At 36.0% G+C, this 24,646-nt stretch overlaps 1 protein-coding gene across 2 annotated transcripts in view; it reads right to left on the bottom strand.

Annotated features, from left to right (window-relative positions):
* Window positions 1-23,116, bottom strand: part of LOC140751468 (phosphatidylcholine:ceramide cholinephosphotransferase 2) — a 118,785-nt gene extending 95,669 nt beyond the window's left edge. For both annotated transcript variants that reach the window (XM_073085333.1, XM_073085335.1), the window contains exon 1: window positions 22,747-23,116. In XM_073085333.1, the coding sequence (XP_072941434.1) occupies window positions 22,747-22,858 (112 nt within the window). In that variant the 5' untranslated portion in view covers window positions 22,859-23,116. The remainder of the gene's footprint in view (window positions 1-22,746) is intronic.
* Window positions 23,117-24,646: the final 1,530 nt, after the last annotated feature.

The raw sequence follows: 24,646 nt of genomic DNA on the forward strand, positions 1-24,646 counted from the left end.
GCCTTCTAAAAAGTAGATACAGATATATATCTACTTTTAGATAGAACTAGAGATAGATATAATTTTATTAATTATTATTACTTGCGCTGGTGGAATATAAAATATTATTGAATGTAGCTACTTCACGTTATTCAGCCCATATTAAATTAGGATACATGATATCATATCAGTATGTAAGCGGCATGCGCTTGTTATCTGATATTTTCAGCACATTGACAACTCATAACAATAACACTGTAATATGAATTGTTTTTAACCGACTTCCTAAAAGAAATAGATTATCCATGGCTCTCGTATATATATATTTGGTATTAAAGAAAGATTCGGCCGTCCTTAAATAAAAGCAGAAAGATTAATAAACAGTAGGTATGTCGTGTGTAAGGTATCGTGCAAATAAATTTATGAGGTAAGATAATGTCTGTTGTCACAAATCACAGAGCCACTTCAATTATACTTGTATAGATGCATTAAGAGCATTAGTGTAATGCGTCTTTCGCGTGATTAGCTTCAAGGTCGATGTTTCGCCACCTTTCAAACACCTTGTGCAAATCTTATATTTCTTCATTCAAACAAAATACCTAAGTATATAGTTTTTTTAACTTTTTTAATGAAGCATGTAATGTAAATTTATTTATTTTTTATAAATGCTACTAAATATGTAGGTAAACAAGTGCAGTAGTGTAGTGTTATACATAAAGATTTAATTTACCTACTGTGAATGCTATTATGATGTTACTTATTTGTTATATTATGCAGATTATTGTAATATATGTTGTAGACAGCAACGTACTGTAATATTGTTATCCAGTGCCACAATAAAATAATATTGGGCCTTTGTATGTTTCGATTGAGGTTCTCAGTTATAAATTAACTACTTAACGATCTTCACTTTACTTGTGATAATTTTTTAAGCGCAGAAACTAACTTCACTACCACAAAATGAGACATAAAAAGGTTTCTTGTATATAAGTAAAATCCTCAGCAAAATATTTGCAGCTAATTGAAGATTAGCCGGTACAGCCAGAGAAACAAATAAAATTAAGTAAAAAAATATTTCATGTTTGCCCATTTACAAAAAATGTATAAATTTGAAATATAAATTATGAACACAGCTTCTTGTCTAAAGTACTAAACAAGAAATTAAATTAGCAAGCGGAGCTCTAATTGGAGCCAAGGCTGGAGGCTCATTTAGCAAAGAGGTAAATACTGCCGCTATAAAACTAGTTTCGCGTTGTAACTAATTGAGTTTTAATTAGTAACATCTTTTATTGTATAATATGGGAGTTGCAGACGAGCAAGCATTCCACCTGGTAAGTGGCCTCTGCCCCCCACGAACATCTGTAATTAACCCCGGATAGGATTAGATATTCCTACTTGCTACAGGCTACAGAACGGCTACAGAACGGCGCTAACCCTGAGTACTAAGCTGGAACGCCTCGGAAAACTATGTCTCCCTTACCATACCCTTCAAACCAGAACAAAGCAGCTCAACACTGCTGTCGTTATGCAGAAAAATTAAAAGTGTTTTATGACATAATAATTATTAGGAAAAACTTATTTTAATAAAGTAAACTTTATTTAATAAAGTTGTATTAAAGACTTAATAAATAACATACTATCATTGAGCCTGAGAAAATAATGAAATTGTAGATACGTAATAAATACTGAAAAATGTCTTTAAAAATACTACATCAATAATATAAACAACCTACTAAGTACCTGCTAAATAAACAAATTAACTGATTTGCATATAACGGTACAGGAACATAAATAAAATGTGCAATGCTAATCATTAAGCTGTTGTCTCTTTGTTCAAGTGACTCATGTGAAAACGACATTATTTATATAATTACATTATTTTAATTTTATCTTTTGAATATCTTCATTCAAAAGATCCGTGTTTATAATTCATGTATTACTAACTAATTAATTAATACATAATTTCAAACAATATTAACACTCTGTATCAGCGTTAGGATGAGTTCATACAATACTGGCCGCATTAACTTTATCAGAAAAAGATGCAAATTCTCCAGTCGGGTTAAATCTTTATATTGGTGTATTTTCAATTTTGTTTTATGAGATTTTTATATGAGGTTATCAGTGATATATATAACTTTTGTGAGTCAGTATCGTGGAATGTGTATAATGGTAGTTTAAAAAAAACAGTCTAGTGATGCATGCCAAGCGCACTCAGCTAAAACAACAAGCGAGCCGCTGGCGCGGGAGTTGTGCAATGTTTACGTTTTTTATACCTCAGGGAAGTTAACCATTGTGTTAGTAGAAAACTTTTTATACGTATAAATAACGTTTTCAAACGCGCATAGCTTGTCAATAAGGTCAAAACCGATCTCCAAAGTTAACGAACATCACGAAAGAACGTGACGAAAGTCTCGATTATCTCTTTTGAATTGGGCTGTATTTGTTGTAGTTCGAAAAGTGTGGCGGATAAATAGATTTGTAAAAAACACCGATAGGCTCCGAGTTTCCAATAAAAACGGCTAATTACGCAGTGAAAATGGTTGGATTCCCAACTCTTATTATAAATGTAAGCATACCATTTAAACCAGAAAGTGGTAGAGCCATATTACTGCCGCCGCAGTCAACTTGACTCTACCTGCAGTAAATTCATATTTATACATAGATTTTCTCGTAACGCTATTGTAAATCCACAAACATAAGCTACAAGAGGTTACAAATATTCATTTTTTACATGTCATTAGTTCCCATGGAGAATCAAAATATAACTTTAACCTTTCGGCTTCGACCTTCAACTTAAATCAAAAACCTATTAAGAATGGGTACCTGTAATTACTGATCCATAAGGCTAAAATTGATGTGGCCACAAGCACAACTTCATCATGAAATGATATTGCATAATTAATATGCGATGGTCGGTTATTAATACCCCGGAAACGGGGGCGGCCGAGACGAGCTATTGTTCAACCCCCAGAGGCCTCGGCGGCTGTGACTCGCATACCGTTTATGTTTATTCAGTTCCGTACACTGTTTTCCTTTATTGCAGCAAGATTTTGAAGAATAAGATGCAATTAAATGATATTCTACTCAATTTTCTTACAATAATCTGACTAGAATTATCATAAACTGCTGACAAAATAATATAAACACTACTTTTATTAAATCTAAATTGTTAAACTTGCCAAAAAGTACTAAATACTAAGGTTTCTTGCAGTACGATTTTTTAAACTTAATAAAAACGCCTAAAACAAATAAAGTCTTCGCAACTTCACTTATAATTTGACTGTTTCCTTGTCGAAGTTTCAGATTTGATTTTTAACGGAAATCATTCTATTTATTTACTTCGAGCAGGTACAACTTACGACAGCGTCATATCACCCTGAAATATTTAGAATATCTCTTCGTATATTAAAATGATTGAAATCCAACAATGAGGTAAGTTTTTTTTTATTTTTTAAATTGCACCTTTAAATCAATTTGCCGTAAAGATTACGCAATGTCACTTAGATTTTTTTTCCTTTGAAGCGATGAATTATGATTAGAACTGTATAACAATATAGGTATCAATTCCCAGGTTCATCCACTACCCAGTGACCTGGTAACCGGTATGACCTTTGCTGCGGGTGCGGCCGGTGGCGCCCTCAGCGATGACGTACTTGATTGAGTCTCTGTGGTAAACGGCCTAATAGCTTTATGCATTGATGATTTCATATAGATACCTACACACTTTAAAGGTCATTTGTATATCCGAACGGCGACTTTTTAAAATATCTTAGATAGGTATAATATCAGGTGGGAGGATCGTAAATGACTCCTAGAGGACATTGCACAACCTGAGCATCGTTCTTGTATAACTCCAGTTGTGTTCCGTTGGAGATCCCGAAGTACTCCATGTAGCGTCACGTTAGGATCCACGAGATGAGGGGCGAGGGTTTAGTGGGCATTCTCACATAACCGGGTGTCACTCCCGTGGCACCTGGTTTCTTTTTAAGGTTTCAATTGTCAAAAAAAGGTATAGCATCTGGACTGAAAGTCGGGTACGCAATAATTTATAAATATCCATGAGCTAATCACCGGTATCAATCAATCACAGCTAAATCGATTTAGACTGTAATTTATGATTATAATCTTCATTCAGTATTGTATTTGAAGGTATTAAATATTTAAGGCTATAGTTAACATGTATCTGACGCATATTGGCTACTAATCATGTTTTGGTTTATACAATCTACGTATTATTCTATTTCATACTTAGAAGTAACATAGTATAATATAATCTATAGATTCCTGTCTATTCGTTTATGAAAAACCTTATTGTGCATATTGGAAGTTAGATAGATACAACAAAGTTTCAGGAAGATTGAACGAAACAAGGCTGTATCCGGTACCCGGTTCAGTAAACCGAGCGCGACCTTGACCGTGGGCAGGCGCGGCCGGATGCCGCCCGCCGCCCGCCGCCGCCGCCCGCCCTGATTGAGATCGTGTTTTATGCTTATAACTTAACTACATATTATGTTGTAAAGACGACCCATGCGGCGTTCAACGTACTAGCTCGTCACGCAGTGTTCTAGGCTTGCTTCTCGGTTGCTCTACTCTTAGGTTGCTTCTCGGTTAGGTAAACATCGCATGACAAGACAGGCTCTCCTGAGGACTAAGAAGCTCACCTTTTATACGGTCAGCTCGCATCCACACCCTTCGACTGAATCGCAAGAACTGCTTCACGCTACAAACGGGTGTGGCGGTACCAATTTTTTCTTTTTTTTTTTTCTCGAGGGGGAAACCTTGAAAAGGTACCCGACGACGTGGGTGCGACGCCGGGTTATGTGGGATTTTTACCGCACTAAAACCCCCCCGGTGGCCGCCCTCAACGCTTGTTGGAAAACTCCGGGATCTCCAACGGAACACAACCGGAGCCCTCCAAGCGCGATGCCTAACGGGCTCTACCCTGGGAGCAGTTTTCGCTTCTCCCACACCATGTAGTGTTTACGACGGTATGCGACCACACATACCGCCGTCCTTCCCGGGGTCGCTTGCTGGTTCGAGCTCCCACTCTTGCCGCCCGCAACCCCAGAAGCCCCCTTTTAGTCGCCTCCTACAGCAGACAGGGGATACCGTAGCCCTATTCTAGTCCCGGAACTACAGGAACAACCTAGTCCTTCAAAAAGACTGGCTCTACAACCTAAAAAACAATACCATATACTTAACACTTCGTGATAAAGAGTTGTAACAAAAATATATGATTAATTAAAATATTACAGTAGATAGTAAACCTACATATTAGAGATGATTATAAGCCTACTATAATTTACACGCATGTACCACTGTAGGTACGCACGCTTACGTCTGTCCACAATGTAGGTGAATTGAAGGTTTTGAATTTGGAATCGATGTACATTGTAGAGACATCAACATTGGCTCCTTTCCCGGAGAGTTCACCCGGCGGCCTTGATCCGCCGCGGCCGCCGGCTCGCCCGCTCTAAGCGACACACGACCCACCGCACCACCGAACCACCGAACCACTAAACTACAAACTAATCTTTAATCTATTTATCTATCTACAAATGTGTATCGTAATGGTTTATGTAATATAGTTACATCGTGCAACAATTGTTAATATTTTCTGGCCGCTTTTGATAAATTGTATTCATCTGAGATCGCAGTACACCGTACCGTTGGGACAACGGGACCGTTTTTTCCTTACGAGTGGAAACCTTCAAAAGGTACCCTATGCTGTAGGAGCGGCACGGGGTTATGCGGGATTCTTACCGCACTAAAACCCCCCGGTGACCGTCCTCGGCGCTGCGTAGAGGACTCCGGGATGTCCAAAGGAACGCAACCGGAGCCCTCTTAGAGCGTTGTCCCATCGGGCTCCGCCCAGGTGAATTGGGCGCTCTCCATACTGTCTGGTGTTCACGACGGTATGCGACCATACATACCGCCGTCCTTCCCGGGATCATTAGCCGGGCGGTTTGAGCTCCCACTCTTGCCGCCCGCAACCCCGGAAGCCCCTTCTAGTCGCTTCTTACAACAGGCAGGGGATAGCGTAGCCATTAACTACTAACTACACTAGGAACTACAGGGACATGGGACAACGGGACCAGATGTGATGATTTTCGTTTGTTGCCTAATTTCTGGAGGCATGGCAGTGCCTGCGCAAGTCGAACAAAAATAATAAAAAAGCGGCACGGCCGTAGCATTCTTATACTCTTTCGTACTAAATAATTATCCTGGCACCGCTAACTTATTACACTTAAGTACCATTAACAAACCTTAAATTCGTATATTTCAATGTACAATATTCCAGTCTCTTTCACACAAAGAGAGAGATCGTGCCCAGACCCCAACGGTGCGACAATACTGGTTTGATAACGATGCAGTATTTTTTCCATTAGATTATAAAGTGATTTAGCTTAATTATATAATTAAATAAATTTGGTCCGACTTTTCGTAATTTAATATCACACTCCACATCATAACACCCCATCGGCCATCACGTATAAATTATACTGGCGTTGTAATTGTATCCCTGATGTGTTCTTTTCTGTAATATTTACATATCTCTAAAATATATAAAATAAGAGAAAACTATTCAACGTAGACTTTAATATTCCGGTAGGAGGCCTTGACCTAGGTCGCGGCCGGATGTGCGGGTGTCGGATGTGACCTAATTGAGTTGTCCGACCTGCCCGCCGGATTGAAACATCAGGGTTAACGGGCGGTGGGGGGTAGATAGGTTTTACATGATTAATCGTCGTTAACCCATTCTGGTCGCACACTTGGGTGTTTCAAAATAAGGTTTAAGAATATGATTTACGCGCAGGTTGCTAGATTCACACAACTTTCAGAAAATTGTGGTCAACATATTTTACAATTAAAGCAATTGATTGATAATTATATAATGTAATAAGCATTGTATACAAATATATGTAACATAAGATATAGACAGCGCGAAAAGTGCAAAAATGGCGTCTCTGCTATTTAACATAATAATACAGGTTTAAAAGCATTTTCACAATAGACATAGATTGTCTTTGAAGTTCATCAGGAAAATACTGTTACGTTAAAAAATTAGGATATATCTTTCAATATACCAATCAAAATTGACCTGTAAGCACTAATTTATGGCAACAGAAGAAATACTTTAAAGAAAATCTTGAAGATCTATAAATATGTTTTGTAGCAGAGACGCTCGAACCGTTAGTGGCGTCCGGACGCATATCGAAATGGCATGTTAGTTTATTCGTATCAATGTGTTATTTAATTTCTTCTCAATTTTATAAAGTTATTTTATCAATATATTTAAAGATTGCAAAACAGACACGCAGCAACGTACTCGTTGACATTAACATCTCAACTATCCAGTTACTTTGCCCTCGAAAGCCTAATAAAGTAAACGAGCGAGATTGTCCTGATTCATCCGACTTTTTCAAGGTATTCTGACATACGACTCTAGACTAACTGGTTAGTCTGGAGCTAGCTTACCTTGTCTACACTAAACTAGATTGATGTACAATAAATAGAGAGTCGTTTTAGCAAAACTACATAATTCTTAAATTAAATTAAATAAAAAATATAATAATTACAAATTTAGATAGCGTGATTCAGAAGACAGAAGATCTTGACAATTTTATGGATAGATGCTCTTATAAGGTCATCTTTAACGTTACGTTTAGCCATACAATTATATGGTGTCAGGTCAGTGGCCTAAGGTCATCTATATGAAACACCAAACTGAATTGACCTTTTAAAAGCGGGTCACGGATGCATAGCTTCGCTTACCACTTAAGACGTGAGAATTACGTTTATTTATAGGTATTTATTACTCTTTCACTTCATTAAACCAATAAAAATTTTAGACACTAAGCAAAACAGCACGTAATGTGTAAAGTTGATAAATAAATAGATAGAGTAACGTAATCTTTGCAGTAGAATAATTTATTTAAATTTTAGGCCAGTTAGGTACATGGCACTGCCGCTTTCCTTGTAGCCAAATAGTATTTCTTTCTACCAACTATTAAACAAAATAGCATTGAATGGAAATCTAGCAATTCCATTGGTGAATTTGAGGAATATCCACAGATTAAATGTCTCTGGCGTTCCTGGTGAAATGATCGTCTAAAGGTCCCTATCATAATCTAAATCGGCGCGATAGTAGTGCCGCTTCTGTTGCGGCGTCGTATGCAAGAGCATCTAAATACAATACATCTTGTATACGTAATACGTAAATTGTCTCGATACGTACATAGCCATACTAATGATTACTGTGACCAGGACTGTGACTATTGACAGTATACGACGGCTTTTGGGAGACTATAATATTTTATATTGTTTTATCGGAATCGTACGAAAATTTACAGAATATAGATATTTACAGATACATTTGAATAATTAAAAATGCCCATTTTTAATAAAACTAATGTAAGTAGTCCAAATTTATAACATTATTTAAAACATAAAAATTTTGAATTAAACTGAACGTTCAAAGTGGATAGAAATCGGGCTCAAAGATTCCGTTACTGTTACGTACATACATACATACAAACGTACAACCCAAGCTAATAAAAGCGTGTTAAAAATGAACATTGGTTTCTAAATTATACTGATATATTATTGTTACATAAAACGTTAACTAATATTTCTGTTTATAACGAATTCCTAATATCATATAAATGCACACCAAAGGTGTTTTACCTTTTTATCTTCAAACTACATGATAAAATACAAAACACACAACGAACAAGAATGTACAAAAACGTTTTGCAAGTCGCGAATAAATTAAGTACTTAAACATTTTAATGGCTAAAGTTTTGATATACTCTAGATCTTAAGCCACTGTTTTAAGATTGAATTTCTTGGAGCACAGGCAGCTATTCGGTTTGTTTATTAAATCGTCGGAGCTGGGTTTCCACTTGAAGTCCCAAATTATCCCGACCTTCACCGGTATTGGCACCGCGAGATTTACTCACTGACCGAAACCAATAACGTCTCATTCTTAGTTTTTAAAAGGTTAATTTATCATGACAAGTGGCTCTTCTGGAACGCTGTTTAAGATACGTTGATATCTTTTTTGTTTTATACAATAGTACTATAGTCGATTACAATTATTAAAACTAAGTTTAGTTCAACACTACTAATTTTTATCATACTTAGTTTGAATATAAAAATTACTTTCTTTACTTAAACTAAATTGCTTGCTTAAACTAAATTCAGCTGATAGAACTCGATCACATTTATTTTATTTTTCTTTTTCTATTTTTTCTCTTTGCGATCCCCCAGGAGTTCGTGACCCACACAAAAAAACACTGCTATATACATATTAAAATTATAAAGACATTAAAATTAATAATTATAGTATTAGACGTCAATACATTTTATTAATTTATGGCCATAGTATACTAAGCTCATGGATGGTTAATCATATATGGATCTAATAAAATGTAATAAATCTTTAGTAAGTACTATTAAGCTTTAATTGTTCATTTATAAAATCATTTCAATCTATCGTTGTAGATACATATGGCTTCATTGCTAGTTTATCAGTTTATTGTCATAAGCAGGTTAATAATGACGATAAGGCTTGTAGCATCTGCCTGTTGATAATCAAGACTTGATAAAATACGACGCTACCTGATAACTGCGAGTATTTACACGGTGGGATCATTAATTATTATTTGCAGGCATGTGAGCACGTTACAGCGTACTGTAGCAAGAGTTGTAGGCAAATCTTCTTCAAAAAACATTCTTCGTAATAGACATTTTTGTAAAGGACACCAAAACTTGTTTATTTTTAGTATTTTTTTATAATATTGAAGTACGACGAAAAGAGCATCAGTCATTATGGTTACTGGTTACTTGCGCCCATATACATCTATATTCATCCTCAGATAAGATTAAATTTCTACATAAGCAGACCACATATGTGGAGGTGGATGCTAACCCTGAGGACTAAGTTGTAACACCTCGCATAAATACGTCTTCCCTTAAAATGTATCCTTTACCATGGCCGGCAGCACCGGAATCGAATCACAAGGGAGTCATCCAAATCAGTGTTCCGCAAAGTGTGTACCGCGGCACACTGGTGTACCGTGATCATTAGTTGGTGTGACGCAGAAAAAGAAGGTTATTTTATAAACTTATTTTAGTAAGTAAGGGTAAGTAAAATACCTAAGCGAGCGTACGAGCGTGCGAGCGCACGAGCGAGGTGTTTTGTTTCGTTCAGTCTAATTCTTTGGTTTCAATAAATGTTGATTAATATTACTTAAAAACTAGTTTTTAATTTGTGGTGTACCTCCAAAGATTTTAGTTTTCCTAGTACCTTAAACACAAAAAGTTTGGGGAACACTGATTTAGCTTATACGAAAAATTTATTTTTTGTAAGGTAACATACATGTTACATGTATACTTTTAATACATACATTACATTTTAATACATTTACTCGTACACTACGTCCAAAAATATCCGTGTGTATAAACTTACGTAAGAACCTACATTTGATCGACGACGCAAAATTTGCGAACGGTAGCAAATATTTCAGATGTTTCCATTGAAAGGTTTACATTCCATTTCCTTTGGCAAAACAACCATGGATGTAACGTGCTATTTGTGTTCAACCTTGACATGTTGGCGGGTGTTCCCAGTGCAAATGCAGTTGACAAGGTCACGTTTAACTTGACCCTGGAATCGATGCTGATCTATTAACGGGAGCGAGTCGGCCAAGGGTGAGGATGTTTGGTAAATATGACATACACGCACTGACGACGATGTGCGAATGCTCGCCAATCCATAGATTTTATGTTACTCTTGTAGTAGAGTCCGAATTTTAAAACTAAAGGTTAAATTTATGGTCGGATTTCATTTGCAGCATTTACTTAGATTGTACTATGTTGGGTTATGTGTGTCGGAGCGGCGACACTAGAGGGTTCAGGATTCGACGCACAGCCGAGCCGATATTTCAATTATAAATTTGGATTCTCATTGTGGATCTTGGTTTTGTGTCTTCGTCTCTACGTGTTTTTGCAATGAAAGTTACATAAAAATAAAAACATAATTTACATTTGTCAGAAATTAGTGCGTGCAGCACCGTATGATATTTTAGTTCTATTTTAATGTAATACTTTATTAGCTTTATTATTCAAGTGCTTAGTTTTTCCTTTTCAGTTAATTATTTTTAAGCAGTCGGACTTATTGTTATTTTTAATTATTCTAGTTAATGCGTTAGTTACTCAGGTAGTCAGTTATGCGGTTTTGTGTTCTACTAAATATGAGGCATTACAACTTGGTCGTTAATCATAATTAACCATAAAACGACTTCAGGTAACCCATATATATATTTGGTCGATGTGCGAAATTTATCACATCGTGTAACTATGTATATAAAAATATATTATCTAGTGCGAGCGTGCCTGCGCCCCATCAGACCACGGCCCTGCCAGGCGTGCCGTTGTCGTGGCTGCTATCCCAAAAATTATGAAACTACGCCATTTTATTCGAATTTCCTAGATCAGTAATTATAGTGATGTCTGTTTTGCGTGAGAGAATTTACCTCTAGCACCTTTTGACATGATATATTTATAAATTCTCTAGGTGTAATTAAAATGATGTAATTAATATTAAAAAATAAGTTTATACACATAGTTAAGCATAGATCAGCCCATTTTCTATATAATCGTGGTTACACTGCAGAAGCTTTAGGTCTCAACCATTTCGAGATGAAACCAGATTGTCCCTATTATTGCGAAATTATATTTAATTTATAGAGACACTTAAAGACACTCGCCCCAACCAACTAAGCACTAACTAAACCCAAATAAACAGAAGTATTTATTATTGCTTTAATAATAACAATCTTTTATTTCAATACCTAAGGATCATACATCATAATAAATAAAACAACAATTCAGACATCTTAATTATAAAATAATAGACATTTATAAACTAACATGAATTAATAGAACAATGTAAATTGCCAAGTATAAAACTAATGAAATTAAAAAAAAAAATAAAAACATGTCACATTAATTAAAAATACTATATTCCCATTTATTAAAATCAAATTCTCAAATGTTTTATATGTACGAAATAAAGTACTCAGTGAACATTAATATCTTATTGTTTACAACTGAGATACCAGGGAAAAGCATCAGATTTGAGAATCGAGAATGTTTTCCGGTAGTCGTAAACCAGCTTACCTGAGGATGATCTGTTTCTCAGAACCGGCTATTTATATCCCTCTTCTTTCGCACAATATGAGAGAGGATAAATGATTTATGTAGAATTCATTATATGGAGTTTGGGATAACCTGTTTCCGACGTGTTGCACGGACAACCAGACGGACGGGCCTATTTATAGCGACCGCTGTAAACCACCGCATCAGTTAGCGGAAACAAAAGCACACACTCAACCCAGTTCGATGATTTCGTATGAAAAGCTTGCAAAGTTATTGTTTTTTATGATCAGTAGCAATTTTTTGTGCCGAACATTTTAATGGTACGTTTTTTGTCTGTATCGCATATATTCCTCATCGATCCTCTCATACAGTAGGTAATAAATATTGTTACAAAAGAAAATAGAATTTCCAGACTATATTTGTGCGGATTTTGCGAATATCCAAATTGCTGGCAGTATTCAACTTTTGTAGTTTAACGGCGAGTAAAAAATACCGTTACAATTTTTTCAGGTGAATATGACAGTGAAGACGGGAGCAGGTAAGCAACAAATAGCAGTAGAGAAACAGAAAATTGTAAAAAATATTTTACTTAAGTATATGTTTTTTTACCAAAACAATGTTTTAGGCAACCATAATTAGTTATTGCCTATGTACGAAAACATTACAATAAATAAAAAAATACATGGCGATAATCATTTAACAGATGGTTGTACTCGTATTAAATTAAATCTCGTCATGAAATTCTCAAATTACAAATACAAGTAAAGCAAAGCGTAGGGATTACGACATGCTTTAAAGGAGAGTTCTATATTCAGCATTAGATAAAGGCTTATGGAATAATTATATGTATTAAAATTATAGCAGACATTTTAATAAGAGTGAAGGTCGCTCGTTCGTGTCGCTATCGTTGAAAGTAAAGTTAAGCCACAATACAGTGGATGTGTCTCAAGTACTAAAATATGTATCCATATTTGTACATATTTCAAAACATTGTCTTACATAAATGTACGAATATTTTGAAAAGTAAACCAAGTATGCGATAGTCACATTCCAACAGCAATGGAACATTATACTGTACCCGAAGGTCGCTAATTTGATTCGCGATATCAAGTGAGTACTTTACAATTTACAACTGATTAAACAAAATTGTTAAGAGTACACACGAATCTTACCCGTATTGAATTCACCGAGGATCGATTGTGGTGAACACGAGTGGTTGCCGAATGTTACCTGTAACCGGATCGGAGAACAGCACGCACGCAGATAAATCATGAGATTAATACTAGTATCGCGATGAATCGAGATTTACGGCGCAAAAATGTTCCTAGAGAGGTGAGATTAAAACAGTTTCTCAAAACGAGCGCTGTAAACTATCTCTCAAATATAAGTGAATCTGGTATCTTGTTGGTTAAGTATGTTTTATTCAGCGGAATATTAAATTTTACGGTCGTATGTAAATCTTGTATACGGTCGTATAGCTCGTATACCTTGCTAGATAAGTATTGCAATATATTTTACTAAATTAAGATAGCTAATGAGCATGCAGTCCATCTTTGAAGTAGTCCGGCATATTCCTCCGTGAAATTCCTCTATTGATGTTGCGCCATGGTATGGGTATGTACCATCTAATGCCACACATCGAGTACCATTAATGTGCGGAAGGTTCTCCCATACCTCGTCATGAAGACAATCAAATTAGCAATTGACCTACAAAATCCATTAGTGCCTCGAGAATTCATAGTTCATCTACAATCATTCCTAGGCACTAGGCTGGAACATCTTCGATGTCCTTCACGTGCATCTCAAGTATTTCCAAGGAGACTGTCTGTTATACTTAGGGAGAGACGCAAGCCAAAAGCCCCGGGGTCCACAACACAACACTTCACAACATTATCAAAAGAATTACTACGAATAATAATACAAATTGTTACCTATACTATGAATACTGTAGCTAGCATGAAATTGGTTCGTTATTGTGGTGGTTCTGCGGAGAAAGCAGCGGCGTCGAAGCCATAAAACAACAGGAATTAACTCCGCAATAAAATAACTTGTTCACGGCAACTCGCGATAAGATAATCGTGTGAAACACGCGGTTCTAATAATCGTAGACAGGTTTTATGACGACAATGAGAGAAATTGTTTTGCAAGTTATGTGCATATGGCATTGTGTATCACTTACAACATCGTCTGTATTTGGAATAAGATACATAGTATGGATTAGAAAAACCAAATTACGAATTTCTACCTTATATCTACTCATATTGATGACGATGTTTAAGCAAAAAATTATTTGATCTCGTAAAGGTATCACGACTAGAGAGTACCTTAGCCTCTTCAATAAGATGTCAAAAGTATTTTACATTGCTATATAGTTCTTGACAGGCTTTTTACAAACCTTAGCAAGAAAGTAGGTTGACCATCAAATGGTAAGAGGTTATTGTCTATTTATATCGTCAAAATCAAGTGGGTCGACAATGGAACGCCGGCTTCCATTTTTTTAAATATTTTTTTAGCGTTCGTGTTAATGTCATAGCACGCTCCGAGAACGCTTCAGAAAAAGTGCCTTCATCGCATTGTATGATTGAACGAAGAACATTATATATTTTTATACTGATATTATTTCTTGTGTAGTTCTATGTTGACTTATTTACACATAAAGAACTTAATTTTGGATAGATCAATAAAAGATCGAGTGTACCAGCAGCCTTCGTGGCCTCGGGAGAGGTGGCGGTCATTGCTTGCGGCTGACGTCTGGCCGCCGGTGAAAGCCGACGTTACCCACACATTGGGTAACGTATTGCGCAACGCAGCACGAGCTGGTGTGGTATCCCGCGATCTATCTGCAATCTCTTGGAGCTTGTTCCGCGCGTGTCGATGACTTAGTTAATGACTTAAGGTGCTAACAAACTCGAGGATAGTAACAGAAATACGGTAGTGCCTTATGGATTGGAAAAAAATATGCGCTATTAGAAATTGTCGAGAGCTTTGGTGCTGTCGATGTAAGTAGTAGATACCTGTTTATTTGTCGAATTGGGAAATAAAGCCTGTGTATGATATCCTGTGAGTGCTGAAGAAGAAAACATTAGGGCTATTAAAGCGGCTGAGGGGACAAAAACTGTTTTATTAAATTCATACTAAAATACAGTACACAGTACAGTACATTATTTTGTTCTTATTCCTGTCATATTTGATTAGCCTAGAAGAATACTCTGTTTTAAAATTCAGAGTGACGCTAAAAAATAATCCCTACTCAAAGTAGACATCTACTGTCCGTGCGTTTGAAAATCTTATATTAGGTAATGTAAACGGATATTAGTCAATTGATAGTAGTCACCTGAGGACTCACGAGGTTAAACTATTGCCGATAGCTGAAGTAAATTAAACAAGGGTTAATTAATTAATACATTACCTGTCTGATAACCTACATTATTACAGTTGGTATCAAGCGTACTGTTCAAGAGACCTTGGACTATTTCACTGAAATTAAACCGATATAATATAGGTAATTAATCCATAAACAACCTCTTACTTATTGCAACCTTCCTTTCAAGGATGGAATCACTTCGCTTCGGTAAATGATAGGTAATTATACTTAAAATTAAAGTACTGTGATAACGTTATTACTGTAAAAATATCATAAACCTTATTTTTAAATACTGAAATTTCGATTCTCAAATACACCTATAACATTTAATACTATATTCAAAGGACTATTCAACATTAGAAAACCATTTGTTTGGACAGCGTTTGTCTAATGCTTATTTAGAAATAATTCTTTTGGTTTAATAATAATGGTTTAAAGATGTATCTATACTTCTACGATTGGGTGTAGAAGGAAGATCTGGTAACTACAGTAACTACATCGGAAAATCCCTTGTATGTTAACCGCGGCACCACCTACACACATTTTACTGCTACGTAATTCAATGGTTAAGTCTTTTCTTATTGGGGGTTTTATAGATTCTCTAATTTAAACAATATGTATTGTAATAAAATGACGATAACCGACTACGAAATGATATTTCAGATTTTTGTGACTATTTACCAATTCTGGAGTGTGTACTGACGGGTATACAGATAAGCATAATTGTTATCAAACCATTGTATTCATACAACCGTAAAACAATATTTTATCGTGATGTAAATGGCAATTATGAAATACATAATGTAGAGCATGGAGATCACAAAAACTATCGATTTTTTATGTAATCAACGCGGCATATGAGCTTCTAAATTCTGACCCATTATATGGCCGCCCATGGAAATCAATATCTGACTTCAGTTTTAAGAACTGATTTACCTGAGGCAGATCAAAAATAGTCGTATGTTGCTGCGTCTCTGGATTGGGTTAGGTTAGTTGATGGAAGTCGGTATCTTTGTTTAACCACAACCTTCAAACCAGCAAGTCTATATCCGCGCTATTAAGCGAAAATAGGGTTGGTGGTGTCGCTGCCGCACTCAAATCACAAAAGAGTTCGAACACCTTCAAAAATATTTATTCTTTTTTAAAAATTCTTCCTAATTTTCATTTTTTATTCACAAAAAAAACACAAAAATTTTGATTTATTACCGGTAATAAACTTATACACGTGTAGAGAAAAAAATGATCTACCTATTCTTATTAGTGATCGAAGTACCTATTGAACATATTTCGAGTATGACGTCAACGGTATTGACGTGAACTCGAAATAGGTAACCGATTTAGACCAGTAATAGCTAACTTAAGGCTGCCGGTACACTATGGTATGTAACACAATAATATCACGTTTTCATTATGTCCTTAGTTACAATTTAATAACATGTAATGGTTTAACATAAAGATGTAACTAAAACAATAAAAAGATTAAATTTGGAGTTCAAATTTATAATATCATGTCCCTAAGTACCTTGCACATTCGCGTAACTAACGTAAAACCTAATATTTGGTAAAAGCCCGCTTAACCGTGAAAAAATTGAAGAAACCGCAGCTTTGCGCGATTAAGTAGCCGTCGCGGTTTCGTGGTAGTCAAAGAATGGAAAGAGTTCTTGAGAAAAACTAAGTTGAATGAGAAGCGATCTTTGAGATGGAATCCACTACGGAGGCGGAAAGAAAACTCTGTGAATTCTCGCACTCAGAATGACCGGGCATACAAGATCGTCATACGAATTTCTATTTGATACACACTAACACAATGCAGTGCATAACTATAAAATTTTCTATATTTTCTGAGAAACCCGTTCGAACTACTAAAATAAATTGAGGAATTACTGAAGGCTGAGTATTTTTATTTGAATAACGATACACAAATCATCGCACTCTCTACGCCAAGCATAATTGAGTATATATTTTTTTTTATAAATCGATTTTTAGTTGTTCTAATAGTAACAATGCAGGAAATATCGTAAAGGTACCTACATATATGGTTCATATTTTTATTATCTTAAAGATGTGTGAATCCACTCACAGTGTTCACAACAGCGAGTTGGTAACGGATTTAATGAAAAGATAAAGTTCATCTACGATAAATCTGGTTTTACTATTCGACAGTTGCCTTATGTGGCTACCCAGACGTGGAAATCACAAGGTTAGTGACGTGGTGACCATTTTCCGAGGACACAAAATTCTTTTCCATATTTCATATTTCGTTTCCAATAAATTAATGTTATTATTTCTAATCCATAATTAATAATTGATATGAGAAATTTGCCATACATAGTCTTAAATTATGAATCCGTAGCCTGAAAAATCGATGGCTGCATACATTCTTAATTAGTAATTACAGATCGATTTCTTTAATTTTTATTACGTTAGTACAGTATCCTTGGAAGCAATATTTGCTTAAGCAAAGGCTAGCTTTAACCAAAAAATTATGCCTACATACCGAGCATACAATAGCTGCCTAAAATAATTATTATTGATGTAGAGCTACAATTTCAAAAGTACACCTTTACTTATATAACTAAAGTAAATAAATGTCAACCCTACTATTTATTTACTTTTAAATTATTGTTCAATTACTATATTTATACATTGAAGCTGAAAATATGTAAATAGGAATAAGGGAACAATCCATACATAGTTTATTAGCTGGCTTGATGGTAATAATAACTGGGGGTAGAGTTTAGAATGTCTGTTCATGTTACACGCATCATCTATGATGAAAACATACTATTGAGGATTTGCGGATGCTGCCACGGGCTTTCTTTACCTTGTATTAGCAAGGCAAACTGTTAACATGTCTATAAAGTTATCGTGTTTACTGGTAGTATTTTACAAAAATGAAACAATTGTGTAAATACGATCTCTAACGTAAATGTTTTTAAAATATATGTTTTATTTTACAATGACATTGAACTTGTAATGGTTGTGTTGGTGATATTGATCCAGACAAGCTAGTCACGAGCCAGAGCTAAGTCTAATAATGCATTCGACCTTTATTGACCAGTTAGCGTTACAATAAAAAATATGTTTTATAATTTTATATAACGTGAAATTAATGGGAAATGATAAAAGCAAGATGAGGTTTACTACGAAATATGATTATTTTTAGAAGATTGTACCTACATAATGTTTAATCTGTTAAAAATAATTCTAAAAACATCCAGCGAACCGGTAGAAATTATTATTTAAACAAATAATAGTATTGGCATTTCCGCAAAGTAACGACTTTGCGGAAATGCTAGATATACCTACATTTTACATGCTATAATATTAGATAACATTTTTTATACATACATTTTGACGCGGAGTGCTGCGTAAGTTAAAACTGTGTAATTAAGTAGGTAAGTTATGTGTAAATCTTGTAACTATATCTGTAAAGCAAAATACGTTTTATAGTTTTAGTTATTCGTTGGGGTGGTTATAATAATACGAAAATTCAAAAAATCACAGTTCCCGGAAAGACCGATATCATCCATTATGGTTTTATTGGCGGGCCGCAGTGTCCGCTAAGTGTTTAATTGTCGCGTGGCAGGTGTTCCGATGTGCTATTTTGCCATTTTGCCATACACGTGGGTCAGCGTGTCAAGGTGAGGTCGCTCGCCAATTACCACTGTGAGCGCTTTGCCCAAAAACGTCGGAAACACGCAAATCATAATTATACTCAGGTATTTACGATCCTAAGTAGCTTGGCGTGAAGTCGCTGAAAGCATGTGGTCGTAAATATTTTATGTTTTATTTTTAATGCGTTTGAATCACATTAACTTTATTATGCAGTAATTTACCTTTAAAGTTTTTTGAAGACGATATTGTCTTATAAGTACTTATTACTTAATTCAAAATGTAAGTGAGAAACGAATACGATACGATTTTCTTGTGCTATCGTATGGGCTATACGAAGACTTTTAAATTTTTATTTATATTTAAGTGCACTTTATGAAAATATTAATTTCGGACCCATGCTGACCGGACCCAGCTGGCAACGCATCTGTAATTGGCGTCCAGTCGAATCCCTGTTCTATGTGGAGTCGGTTATAGATGTCAATAAGTGACAGTGACCTCTTACTGTTAGGAGATGTGCTTTTTCGTCCGTTAGTTCATTTTTTTGTAAAAAAAAACATGATTTAAAGGTTTGTAAATGTAAAATAGAGACATTAATTATATTAACATTCTGAAATTTATCACAAAAAAGCATAAACGGAAGCCGTACTTTAGAGAGTACTTAAAAAAGGAGCTTTCATATTTTGTTAATAAATTTAAGTAGTCACCTTCACCTGTGAAAGTCTATTGCTTTTACATATAACGTACGCAATTGAACTCTAAAACTAAAATAAAGTGAATGATATCGCTGTATTAGGCAAAGTGAGAAGGCTTTTACGAACCTATTGATTGACTCCGCAGGTTAATCGACGTGTACAAGACCCCGTTTGACGATACATAACATTAATAAAAGTAATGACGAGGTGACGATTAATAAGTATCATTTTTGTTTGGATAATGTTTATGCATCAATCTTCAATGAGATCGTTTTCAGGGTCTTAACTTAGCCTCGCGTGGTAAAATCCCACCTTCTCGTTATGTCACTACTACTATACTAGGCACGATACCTTATTTTACAATTAGTAGCTTGGGTTTAACAGTTTATTTAGGTGTGGCCTCTTCTCCGGTTTCAGCAGAGGCGTGGCGTGGGAGATCAAAAAAGTCGTCAGGAATTAAAGTCTATGAAAGTTGGCGCTAAAACGGTTATCTAATCTTTTACCGCCACCAATATTGGCTGGACTCCTGAATTCCCTCATAAGTAGTAAAAAGAGATAATGATCACTATGAATTCTATAGTAGTGTTAGCTCTACCATACTTTTAGAACATTCATTGACAACATGACAACCTTTTAACTCTCAATTAAGTAGTTATTCGGCTGTGGAACGTTTATTTTTTTGCCAGCAATCTTAATTTATTTATCAATACTGATTGTTAGCGTCATGTGCTCTACCGGTGGGGTTGAAATAGTCTGTATACCTAATGGAAAACACCGCCTAGCAACAATGTTTATAGAATAGTAGAAGTTATTGTTAACAGGCCCAAATTGGATATTCGGAAAATTTCGTAATCAAATTTCAACTGATAGTATTCGAGGCGTCGCTCAGCCTCGGTTATTGGAAATGTACCAACGTCGTACATACAATATATTTTAGGGCGATTGGATCGTTTCCGCTTTATGTGTATCATTGTTATTAAGTAGTAATTCAATCCACATATAGCGTTATCCGTATATGTGCGTTGTGAATACTTCTAAAACTTATGAATATCTATTAAAAGACAGACAACTTGTTGGTCCCTTCTTATACAATGACACCAATAGATTGATGGCTTTTCATATTTTTACATCATTAAGGGCTTAGGAAGGTATTGGAACTTGGCACTCGGTGGCAGCAACGCAGCATCTGTGGCCGGCCGCAGATACGACTTTTATCCTGTGTTATTGATAAGAGTGGCCACTTACAATTAAATCGACCTACTTTCTCGTTTGTTGTTACTTGTATACCTTTTTTTTTTGTATACGAGGGGGAAGCCTTCAAAAGGTACCCGACGACGTGGGAGCGACGCCGGGTCATGTGGGATTTTTACCGGACAAACCCCCCAATCATCGGCCATAAATGCGTCGCTTCGCATGAGTAGGAAGTTGGAACATAAGAATAAGCGCTTAACACGGCCGTTTCAAGGCAGAAACGGATGTGTCGGTTCGTACTTAAAAAATCATATACATTTCTAAAATGTCGGACACGCCGCGTTTTTCACGATAACGTTGTTGCGTGCCCGTGGTGCCTACTTACGGTAATAGCTTTCTTATGATAACAGACCGATTGATTTTACGCCGGCGTTGCTTGCCATGACATAAGACACTTGCGGCAAACCAGGTGAAGTTCGAATGTAGGTCATCGGACCAGTTTAACCGGTTCCGTAGAAAATGTAGAGCTTTAAAAAGTAAGTAAACAATGACTTTTCACGCATTTGTTGTGGACATCAAAACAGGTTCGTATGTTGTAATTTAATATTAAGTAGTGTGGGCAGTGAAGGGTATTGGAGGCTGATTTGATACTACGTTGAAGAATTATTTAAGTATTTTCACTTTTTACACGCACGACTGCTGAGTATTTCTGATATTCTTAGTGGTTATGATACTTTAGCGATCGGATTTACGTGATTTTACCGGAAGATGTAAAATCAAATACTAATATTAATAATACATATGTTTATATGCGTGTTAAATAACATTGAAGATGAATAAGGAATAAAAAAACGCTTTGCAAAAACGGCTAGTTCTTCGCAGTTAATGAGTTGTGTTCAATACCGAAAATTAGGCAGCTGACAGTTCGTACGGGCCTATCGGTGCAATATTCAATACTACTCGGAAATTTAATTTCATCATAAGTTACTGGAAAGGCTAAAAATCTAATACGAAAAGGGGCCAGTTTATATGAGTCTACCTGACGATATTACATGAGTCTTCCTGTGAGTAACGTGACCCTATAACACAAATGGAAAGGCCCGTGTACTAGGCCGGGTGACACATCAGGACATTCAGGGGTAAACAATCTCGTAAGGTCTAGCTCTGTGCCTATATGCTATTGTAATTTTGATAGTAAGTATTAGGTTTACAAATACCTTTATAAAAATAGGTATGTTATCAGTTCCATAGCTATGTTTTCAGTTACCTTTTATGTGTTTATTCACTTTCAGCTGTATACATCATTTATTTGTGTAAAGTTGTATTGTCTTATTAGATAAACCATAGATATAAAATCGTTAAATTAAGTGTATAGGATAAACTCTTTAAACTGCTCGTAATGAACGAAATTGAAACGTCACTATCAAAGTGGACAGTTACTTTTTAAGAGAATGGAAGTTTATTATAAAATGTCAAGGTAAAGATTCGGTAGGAAAGAGGTTTGGATAGGAAAGCATATGTTGCGTTTCGGATTAACTCATATCTAAATGGATCTATAAATTGAAATTACAACAAACGACATCAGTTATAATTATTATGGTCAATAACTAAAAGTAGGTAGATACGTGACTCCCTGCATTTTATTTTCTAGTGAAATACTATCATAACGTTTTAACATTACCTAAAGGGTCAATAAACAGATTAGAATGTGAACTTTTTATTTAGAAATCTTACCTTTTCCATTGAGCTGCGTTTTGAGTCGCACCAGCTCCCGCGACCTGCTGCGGCTGCGGCGTGCTGCGATGCGGCGAGGGGACCGCGCCATCGCAGCCTCGAAGCCTTTCATCCACGATCCGAGCCAGCCTCCGGACCGGCCGGTCACATCGCCACCGCACAACCACAGCACCGCACTCGATCACGCACCAAAACAACGCGACGCCCGCTTTGTTTGTAAACAACTGGCGAATCTTATTCCGGCTCGCGACACGCTGAGCCGTCAAAAATCGCTGCGACCTGCGCGCGGGTACAAATCGGAGTTCGGAAGTGGTAAAGCGTAACGTAAGGCACGGGTGTCGTGGGGAAGGCACAGCGAGGCACTGTCCGGTGCTCGCGGCTCGTGGTGGCGCTGCCGGGAGGCGCGGCGGCCCGCTGCCGCGCCTCGCTTACCTCACTGATAACGTGATAACAGCTGCAATGCCAACTTTCAGTTACCCGTCCTTCGGCCGTAAACATTTTAATGCCAACTCTCGCCCCAGTTCCATGCACGCGGTTTATTTAATTAGTTCCCTACGTTAACTTTTATTATGTGTCAAAATGTTTATATTTAGATTTCTTGTAAATTAATTACAACTTTAAAATTGGTTTTAATGTTTTTACTCTATTCTCTAATATATACGCAGTTAATTACAAATGTCAACTACCCACCTTATTACTGTGGGGCGTGGGGTACTTACAAAAATGTTGTAGGCAGTTTTTTAAAATTACAATAAAATTGTTACATAGATAATTAACTATGTAGTCAGTAGTTAATTTGTTCGTTGCGTCGTTTCCACGGCAGTGGGTATTTGCTGAAACATCAATATTTGTTTTAGTTTATTTCAGTTGCGATACTAACTACAGATAAAACACAATCATAGATATGATCACGGGATATGACGATATACGATATTAATATGACTTTTGTACAATTTGTTAGCTCTATAGAACCTAAAAATATCAGCATGCAATAAAGATAATTTTTAAACGTACGTTCTTATAACTACATAAAGCCTACTTGGATAAATGCATCCGTAATTTCTTTTCAGAATTTCAATAGGTACAACCTACAAGTACCACTTTTACTTACATATTTTAATCTATATTTTTTTGTTTTAAGTTAATAAGACCTAGTTTAAGTGCTTCATTTATCCATCATCATTTAATTTTATTCATCCGTCATCCATCCACATTTATGTACCTGCTACTTTATCCATCCATTTTCTCAAGTTCACAGTTTCTTTTTAAATGAGCTTTTAAAGAGCTTTTTATGAATGAGATTTTAAAGGAATGATTCCTTTGCCGTTGAAGTGTTGTTGAGATCATCATCCTACATAGTCGAGGCCCAATATAGGTATTTCCTTTTCTTACGCATGGTACCCGAAACCTTTCTCCCTTTCAGGTTATCAGCCCTTCGAGTGACGTGTCGGTTCTCAGCCCGACACTAGGTTTCCTTGCGTCACTACGTGTTATTGACACGCATAATGACGAATATACGATACAGTCAGCTACAGAATACATATCTACCTTAAACATGTAAATATGCCTTTCTTGAACCCGAAAGCACACCCGTTAGAACAGAGGGCCTGTTTCTCGTGGCGGGTGTGCCACGCGAGTAGTCAAATAAAATGGAAGTGTCTGTATTTCGAAATAACTGACAATTTCTTTGTTCATGTGCTTATTGGCACAACACCAAAACAAATAAACTCGATTTTTCTTGTCTGTCTGTAGTGAGTGACTAATCTTTGAAACTGTTTAATTTTCACAAAAGATTATTAGATTTTTGAATTCACCGTGTAACATAAATTGTTTCAGTCCGAGATTATGGAACGGAAGTAGCAAATGAGCTAGCTATCGATGCATCGAGCTATAACTCGAT

Source organism: Epargyreus clarus, unplaced genomic scaffold (assembly GCF_041222505.1).
Source record: "Epargyreus clarus isolate Ecla_fem2 unplaced genomic scaffold, WU_Ecla_fem_2.2 ptg000023l, whole genome shotgun sequence".
Classification (NCBI taxonomy): Eukaryota; Metazoa; Arthropoda; class Insecta; order Lepidoptera; family Hesperiidae; genus Epargyreus; species Epargyreus clarus.